The 8,899-nt window shown below is 34.1% G+C and overlaps 1 protein-coding gene across 4 annotated transcripts in view; it reads left to right on the top strand.

Annotated features, from left to right (window-relative positions):
- The first annotated feature begins 4,567 nt into the window (after positions 1-4,567).
- LOC107590282 (calponin-3-like) overlaps positions 4,568-8,899 on the top strand; it is a 32,963-nt gene continuing 28,631 nt past the window's right edge. For 2 of the 4 annotated variants that reach the window (XR_001609763.1, XM_016278992.1), the window contains exons 1-3: positions 4,568-4,882; positions 5,913-6,064; positions 6,337-6,459. Coding sequence is in view for 3 of the 4 variants with exons in the window: in XM_016278992.1 (XP_016134478.1) it covers positions 4,726-4,882; positions 5,913-6,064; positions 6,337-6,459 (432 nt within the window). In the remaining variant the exon portion in view is untranslated. The remainder of the gene's footprint in view (positions 4,883-5,912; positions 6,065-6,336; positions 6,460-8,899) is intronic. The other 2 variants (XM_016278991.1, XM_016278990.1) reach the window with 2 other exon arrangements.

The following is an 8,899-nucleotide window of genomic DNA, read 5'->3' as shown; positions in this document are numbered from 1 at the left end:
GTCTGCCAGTTTACAAGACATTCAAGTGGGCAAATTGAGCGTAAGTGCGGCACTTCCACCGGAGCACCACAGACAAAACAACTGAGGGCCAACTGAGGGAAACTGGGTTTCCATGAGACAACAAACACGAGAACTACCCATAGAACATTAGAGAACTTTAAATAAATACATTCATCGGAAAGATTCTGAGCAGCATGTTGTTTGTTTAGTTCTGAATTCAGGAAATGCCATTCAAATTCACATCATATTAGTTCACTGTAAAATCTAATTAGTTGGGCTTACTTAAAAAAAGCATGCAACCCGATTGCCTTGAAAAAACGAAGTAAAGTGAAATAGGAATAGTATGTTGTACTAACAGATGCTTAGTTAGTATAGTTTACTTACACGAGAGTTCTAGTAACTAAAAAAGAACTGTAGGGGGTACTTGATCCTTTCATTTAGGTTTACTCTTGACTTAGTATAGAGTGCATTGCGGCATGAATAAATTATACAGTTGCTTTGTCTTACAGTTGTTGATTTTATTTGACAATTGTATTTGCTGTCTTGTGTCAGTAGTAGCACAACAAAAAGAGCAGATAAAATGGTTATTGTTACAAGTAATGAAGATAAATGAAATTGAATTGTTGCCATTGTTGTGATTCACGTGCTGAATGTTTAAGTCTGTGTGTGACTTTAGCATGTTACCACACTTTAAGAATTATATAAACCCAAATAAAAGCATCTCAGGGTATTTATGAACAAATTAATTTGATAAAGTTCATTAATAAACACACACTATAAATACACTAAAGCTTTAATTAGTAGTGATGGGAAGTTCGGATCATTTTACAGACTCGGACCTTTGAGTCTCGTTCAGCAAAATGAATGAATCTTTTTTCGAGTCATTTCGTTCATTTTAGCAAAATACAATTAAAGTTACGTGTTACTTCCCTAACACGTCTACTGACGCAAACGTTGATCACACTACAAACAATACAAAACTGCAATAAGAAACAGAAAAGATTAATTCATTGTTTACCTGGGTCTTCAGTCTATGATTAGCTCACCTCACCTCTTATCTGACAAGTCTTCATCACCTAGTCGTTCGTTCATCACGTGACAGCACCATACGCTTTAACCAATGCAGTCTGAGCCGGAAAGAGAATTGATTAGTTCATCCCTCGAGTCTTAGCAAAATAATACACACACACCCAGAATACAAAACAATAAATACATAAAGAATCATTCAAATGAAATATAAACACAACAAAAACAAATAAATAAAAAGTTAAACATCATTTTTTTTAATTAAAAAATCAAATAAATTAAAACAAAAAATAACTTAAATGGAAAATTACCAATTACAACTTCAAAGAATACACAGGAGGTAACCCTTACATCAAAGTCAATATTTTTTCCATCATTATGTTTTCATTTAAGAACTCTTGTTATTTGTTTTATTATTATTATTTTCTTATTACCTTATTAACTCTTATTTAATGAATGCATTATAGGTAGATGTGAGAGGTGATTTATATCCAGGAAACTTTCCTGGCCCTGGTCCGGAGAGTACCCATCCTCTTCCTCTGAGACACATACAGCCCATCAAACCAGCACAAACCTTGCAAACTTGAGACTGGAAAAAAAGAGAGATTTGATCTTGAGAGCAGTTGTTGAATGCAGTATCAGATGGTAATTGACAATGTTCTCTATATAAATGGAGTCACAGCTGCTGGTGGTCAGTGTGTGAGCTGATGTGAAAGGTTTTAGTGTCTCCTCTAATTACAATAATGCAGCCAAAAAGAGCCATTCCTATTACATAATATAAACTCATCGTGACAAATACATGGTGTTTTAGCAAGAAAGTTTGCGATCAGAAGTGGCAGAATAGGCCGTAAACTCGGCTGGAATGAACAAATGAGCTTGTGACAATGAGTCTAAATCATATTTAATGTCTGTCTGCCAGTTTACAAGACATTCAAGTGGGCAAATTGAGCGTAAGTGCGGCACTTCCACCGGAGCACCACAGACAAAACAACTGAGGGCCAACTGAGGGAAACTGGGTTTCCATGAGACAACAAACACGAGAACTACCCATAGAACATTAGAGAACTTTAAATAAATACATTCATCGGAAAGATTCTGAGCAGCATGTTGTTTGTTTAGTTCTGAATTCAGGAAATGCCATTCAAATTCACATCATATTAGTTCACTGTAAAATCTAATTAGTTGGGCTTACTTAAAAAAAGCATGCAACCCGATTGCCTTGAAAAAACGAAGTAAAGTGAAATAGGAATAGTATGTTGTACTAACAGATGCTTAGTTAGTATAGTTTACTTACACGAGAGTTCTAGTAACTAAAAAAGAACTGTAGGGGGTACTTGATCCTTTCATTTAGGTTTACTCTTGACTTAGTATAGAGTGCATTGCGGCATGAATAAATTATACAGTTGCTTTGTCTTACAGTTGTTGATTTTATTTGACAATTGTATTTGCTGTCTTGTGTCAGTAGTAGCACAACAAAAAGAGCAGATAAAATGGTTATTGTTACAAGTAATGAAGATAAATGAAATTGAATTGTTGCCATTGTTGTGATTCACGTGCTGAATGTTTAAGTCTGTGTGTGACTTTAGCATGTTACCACACTTTAAGAATTATATAAACCCAAATAAAAGCATCTCAGGGTATTTATGAACAAATTAATTTGATAAAGTTCATTAATAAACACACACTATAAATACACTAAAGCTTTAATTAGTAGTGATGGGAAGTTCGGATCATTTTACAGACTTGGACCTTTGAGTCTCGTTCAGCAAAATGAATGAATCTTTTTTCGAGTCATTTCGTTCATTTTAGCAAAATACAATTAAAGTTACGTGTTACTTCCCTAACACGTCTACTGACGCAAACGTTGATCACACTACAAACAATACAAAACTGCAATAAGAAACAGAAAAGATTAATTCATTGTTTACCTGGGTCTTCAGTCTATGATTAGCTCACCTCACCTCTTATCTGACAAGTCTTCATCACCTGACAGCCCCATAAACTTAACTAAAGCAGTCTGAGCCTGAAAAAGAATTGATTAGCTCTTTTTTTTATTGAAGATATAACATTCACAGGGGATACAGTCATAGCAATAAAATACACACACCCAGAATACAAAACAATAAATACATAAAGAATCATTCAAATGAAATATAAACACAACAAAAACAAATAAATAAAAAGTTAAACATCATTTTTTTTAATTAAAAAATCAAATAAATTAAAACAAAAAATAACTTAAATGGAAAATTACCAATTACAACTTCAAAGAATACACAGGAGGTAACCCTTACATCAAAGTCAATATTGTTTCCATCAATACAGTAGTTTTAGCAGCTTTCTTATTAAGTGATGAGCAGAGACATTAAGAAAATAATTTCAAATCAATACAAAAAAATCCTAAAATTGGGCATACAATCAGTAACTTTACATTTGTGAAGATGAAATAGGCCACAAAGAGTTAACAGTTTTAAGATATCATCCAGCTCCTTTGATCCTGATTCCCAAATTAAAAATAGTGCATTAATTACCTCAAAACTAAAAAGTTTGTTGTAAGCTGAGAAAACAAGCATCTCAAATATTTTATTAACTATAATATTTGTGGATTTATATTTTATTATGTTGATTGATCTTTGTGTATGTGTGTGTTTCATAACTGTTTACAGAATGAAAACTGAAAATTGAGTAAGGCTCCACTGTGACAACTTACCCCATATTGTGTGACAACATGCCCCACTATTGGAGTGTGCTGAAAGTGAACTGTATTGTGTTTAAAGGGGTCATATGATGCGATTTCAAGTTTTCCTTTCTCTTATCTATGCACAGCTGATTGTGCATAGATAAGATCCCTGAAGTTGCAAAGACTAAAGTCTCAAAACCAAAGAGATATTCTTTATCAAAGTTAAGCCCCCTAAAACAGCTCGTTCTAACACGCCCCCACATATCTACCTCACTATGTGGAAATATTTGTATAATGTTGCCCAAATGTTCACGCAAAGAAAGAAGGCGTGGTTTCAGTAACCGCAGTTAGTGTTGAAGCAGCATGTCAGGGAGACGCTGTGTGTTTCTAGGCGAAAGCAAAAGCACTTTATTTGGCCTTCCGGAAGTAGATGCAATTAGGAATCTTTAAGATTACTTACAACAGAACAGCAATGCATTTTATGGACGACCGTTTCGTGAACCTAGGAGAGGAGGTAATTCTGACTTTGCTATGACAATCTGGCGCTTCTGAATCAGCTACTGTTTTGATATTAGCTTAAGTATTTGCTATTGACTGTTCAAATGCAGAGTTTTGCGCATTGTGTGTGTGCGTGCGTGCGCGTGTGTGCGTGTGTGTGTGAGAGATAGAGAGACACATCACAGTGGAGTCAGCTGTCTTAACCGTGGCTTGTGTACTGCACACACATACCAGCTTCATCACTGTGTCTGTCACGCCACTCCGTTCCCCTTTCGGTCTTTGTATTTACATTTATTTTGAAAGATGTAGCTCGCGATTATGGAAAAGTGTGATCAAAATTTGTCCTTTATGACTTTCCGTAGCAGCTGTACGCGTACTACTGATGATTCCATTCTCAAAAATACAGCATTGATTACAGTTTTAGTTGATAAAGTAGTTTAAATGATCAATGTGTTCGTTTTTGACTGCTAACGTTTTGAGATTTGATTCTTAACTTTTGATAGCGTTTAGTTTGGTAAGTAATGGCATTACTGTATGTCGTGGTGAGTGGAGTCCTTCTCGCTGCTGTAGTATTAATAACAGTGTTCATTTTACGATTATTTGGGATTTTACGACATGCATCTGAATATAAACCAGGACAGAAGGGTTCTGTGTCACTGCTGGTGGTCGCAGGATCAGGTAAGAATAGCGTTTTATATAATATATTATAGTGTATATAATGTGTATTTAGTGCATGTTTTTTTATATGGAAAAATAACCTCAAACCAAATGATATGTTTTGAATGATTTTTTTTTGTACTTTTAATACTGAAATTTATATATATATATATATATTATTTGCTGAACACAAAGCAAACAATTAATGTGATTTAGATGTGATTGGATTTAGATTATAACACTTTCGCCTTTACTTATATATGATTTAACATAATATTTTGATGTTGGTAATAAGCTCATATCCATTTTATTTGCCATATAGCAATATTTACATCATAATAATTAGGGCTGCACAATTAATCGATATATATCTTATATATATATTATTTGCTGAACACAAAGCAAACAATTAATGTGATTTAGATGTGATTGGATTTAGATTATAACACTTTCGCCTTTACTTATATATGATTTAACATAATATTTTGATGTTGGTAATAAGCTCATATCCATTTTATTTGCCATATAGCAATATTTACATCATAATAATTAGGGCTGCACAATTAATCGACTTTCTAATCGCGATTACAATTACATAATCGTTCAAAGTCCACTTATGTTATCCTGCACACTTAAGATATGTTTTTTTCTTTCTACATGTTATCTTAAGGGTTTTCCCCATTATTTTAATTTTAGTTTTAGTATAACATTATAATACCATTCATATTTTTATAATTTAAAGAAGAAACCAATCCGATGTGTAGTTGACATTTGAGGCTTAATACTATAAAAAAAGCACTAAAGGTTTTTCAGCTTGTTTATTTTCATATAAAAATACGGCATGCAGTTGCATCAAACAATGGTATAAACATCATTCAATATAAATTGTGATAATCGTAATTAATAATCGCAATTTCAAGGGACTAATCGACAATTATGATTTTTGTCATAATCGTGCAGCCCTAATAATAATAATAAAATTATTCTAATTTAGATATTGATGAATGGCAATTATTATTAACTTTAAATGTTTATTTTCTGTTTCACCTAGGAGGACACACAACAGAAATTGTCCGTTTGATGGGGAGTTTATCTCGGTCTTATAACCCTCGCCACTATGTGATCGCAGACACCGATAAAATGAGCGAAGAGAAGATCCGAACATTTGAAGCAGAGCAGGAGAAAAGCGGTTCACCCTCTCAGGTGATTGATCTACACTGAATATATCTGTGCACCATTAAAGGAATAGTTCCCCCAAAAATTACAATTCTGCCCTCATTCCAAACCCACATGATTTTCTTTCTTCTGTGATAATAAAAGTGAGAAATTCTGAATGCTGTTGTGTCTTACTTTGACCAGGAGATGGCAGCAGATCCTTTGAGGTTTTTTCTCCAAGCATTTGAACTGTGGATTTGAAATGATAGATATGACCTCAATCATGATATGTTTTCCTCTCTCTTATTTTTTAATCACAGTTCACTATTCACCGGATTCCTCGCAGTCGGGAGGTGCGTCAGTCGTGGAGTTCCTCTGTTCTGAGTTCCCTCAGCGCTCTGATGTCGTCCGTCCCGCTGGTCTTTAGGCTTCAGCCGGATATAGTGGGTTCTCTCTCCTCTCATTCATTCCACCCATCATGATTAAGAATTAATTTCCTCTGTTCTGCAGGCTGTTTGTGTAACGCCCTTCCAGAAATAGCACATTCATAATATATTTATGAAATGATGCCTAAGGGCAGCCCAGCTCTATTTTGAGTATAAAGAGCATTTTATTGAAATTTAAATATACAGTATGCAAACATACTTGGATGTGATGAATATTAGTTTGCATTATCGAATTCGAAAATGTTAAGTAGTCAAGTCACATTTATTTTTCTAGCACTTTAATACAGCGTGCAATACAGTACAATAAAGACAGTAGTGTTATTATTTAGCTCAAAAGTTTCCATTTCAATTCAGTTCAATAGGAAAAGTTCATCAATAATGAAACTAGTTCAATTTATCTCTGGGCAGCTCTACAATAGTGTCATTATTCAGCTCAGGTAATGTATTAGATTGTGTTATTAATGTGCCATATTGTTAATCATTCTTTAATGTGCCTCTGAAGTAAATCTCTGTAACAAAGTGTCCTTCAGATTAGCATTGTAGCGTCTTCTGCCCAGTCCATAACCTTGAGAATTTAATCATCCCGTGCACTGTTTTGGAAAACATAGCTTTTTATAAATATCTATCTCCACCCTCTATTATTTATAGTTCAGATCATCTGCAAAATCTAGTCCAAATTCTGTCGTTTTCCGAAGGATTTGGCCAGAAAAGTACAGTTTTACGTTTTTAAGTCTGCTTTTTTTTTCCAGTTTCTATGCTGATTGTGGTGGGGAAATCTTTGGAATGGATTTAAATATGGTAGAATGTGTTTAATGCAATCTTATTGGTAGCATTGATAGCTAAAACATTGTCAGATTAGCCAAAAAGTCTGCATGAAATGGAAACTGACAGTACGTTCATATTGCATTTCTGGTTTTATTGTGAATAAATGGCTGTATTTATTTGATCAAAAATACAGAAAAAAACAGTAAAATTGTGAAATAATATTGCAGTTTAAAATAACTGTTTTCTATTTTAATATGCTTTAAAATATAATTTATTTCTGCGTTGCAAAGCTGAATTTTCAGCATTATTACTCCAGTCTTCAGTGTCACATGATCCTTCGGAAATCATTCTAATATACGGATTTTTTTAGCGATGTTAGAAAATTGAAATCTTTTGTAACAATATACACTACCGTTCAAAAGTTTGGAGTCAGCAGATTTTTTTTTAAATACTTTTTTTAATACTTTTATTCAGCAAAGATGTGTTAAATTGATAAAAGTGACAGTAAAGACTTATATTGTTAGAAAAAAAGTCTATTTTGAATAATTTTTTGAACTTTTTGTTCATCAAAGAATCCCGAAAAAGGTATCACAGGTTCCAAAAAATATTAAGCCACAAAAACGGTTTCCAACATTGATAATAAATCGTTATATTAGAATGATTTCTGAAGGATCATGTGACACTGAAGACTGGAGTAATGATGCTGAAAATTCAGCTTTGATCACAGGAATAAATTACATTTTAAATTATATTAAAATAGAACACTGTTATTTTAAATTGTAATAATATTTCATAATGTTGTTGTTTTTTCTGTATTTTTTATCAAATGAAGTAAAAAGTAATACAAATCTTACTGATCCCAAACTTTTGAACGGCAGTGTAAAGTTACACTAAAAGAAAATGAAAAATGTTGCCTTGGCCTCTACCTGAAATAAAATACATTTACATTTTTCTTCAGTTAACATTTTATTTCAAGTCACAAAATAAAATTCAAAATATCTTCAGGAGAAGTTGTACAGGTTTATAACAACATGAGGTTGAGTAAATGATGGCAGAATGGTCAGTTTTGTGTGAATGCTCCCTGCCTAACACAAAAGCAGTAGTTGTTGTCACACAGCAGCACTGGGAATGTTTAAGCAGGTGATAAAGACGTATTTTTCCTTCAGCAGATGATAAGTATCTGCTGTATAAGCAAACACTAATCCTGCTGTTTCTCTGCTGGTCTTCAGCAAGAAACAGAGCAAGGTAGGGGGGTTGATTTAGGAAAAGAGAGAGGGATGGGCAGCGTTTAAGCCCTTTTCACGAATGATCTGCAATCCAGGGCCTCTCTCTCTCTCTCTCTCTCTCTCTCTCTCTCTCTCTCTCTCTCTCTCCACAAAAGCAGTAGTTGTTGTCACACAGCAGCACTGGGAATGTTTAAGCAGGTGATAAAGACGTATTTTTCCTTCAGCAGATGATAAGACTATCTGCTGTATAAGCAAACACTAATCCTGCTGTTTCTCTGCTGGTCTTCAGCAAGAAACAGAGCAAGGTTGGGGGGTTGATTTAGGAAAAGAGAGAGGGATGGGCAGCGTTTAAGCCCTTTTCACGAATGATCTGCAATCCAGGGCCTCTCTCTCTCTCTCTCTCTCTCTCTCTCTCTCTCTCTCTCTCTCTCTCTCTCTCTCTCCCC

Source organism: Sinocyclocheilus grahami, unplaced genomic scaffold (genome assembly GCF_001515645.1).
Source record: "Sinocyclocheilus grahami isolate Dianchi unplaced genomic scaffold, SAMN03320097.WGS_v1.1 scaffold126.1, whole genome shotgun sequence".
Taxonomy (NCBI): domain Eukaryota; kingdom Metazoa; phylum Chordata; class Actinopteri; order Cypriniformes; family Cyprinidae; genus Sinocyclocheilus; species Sinocyclocheilus grahami.
The sequence above is the reverse complement of the archived record's forward strand: the minus strand, read 5'-3'. Positions and strand labels throughout refer to the sequence as shown.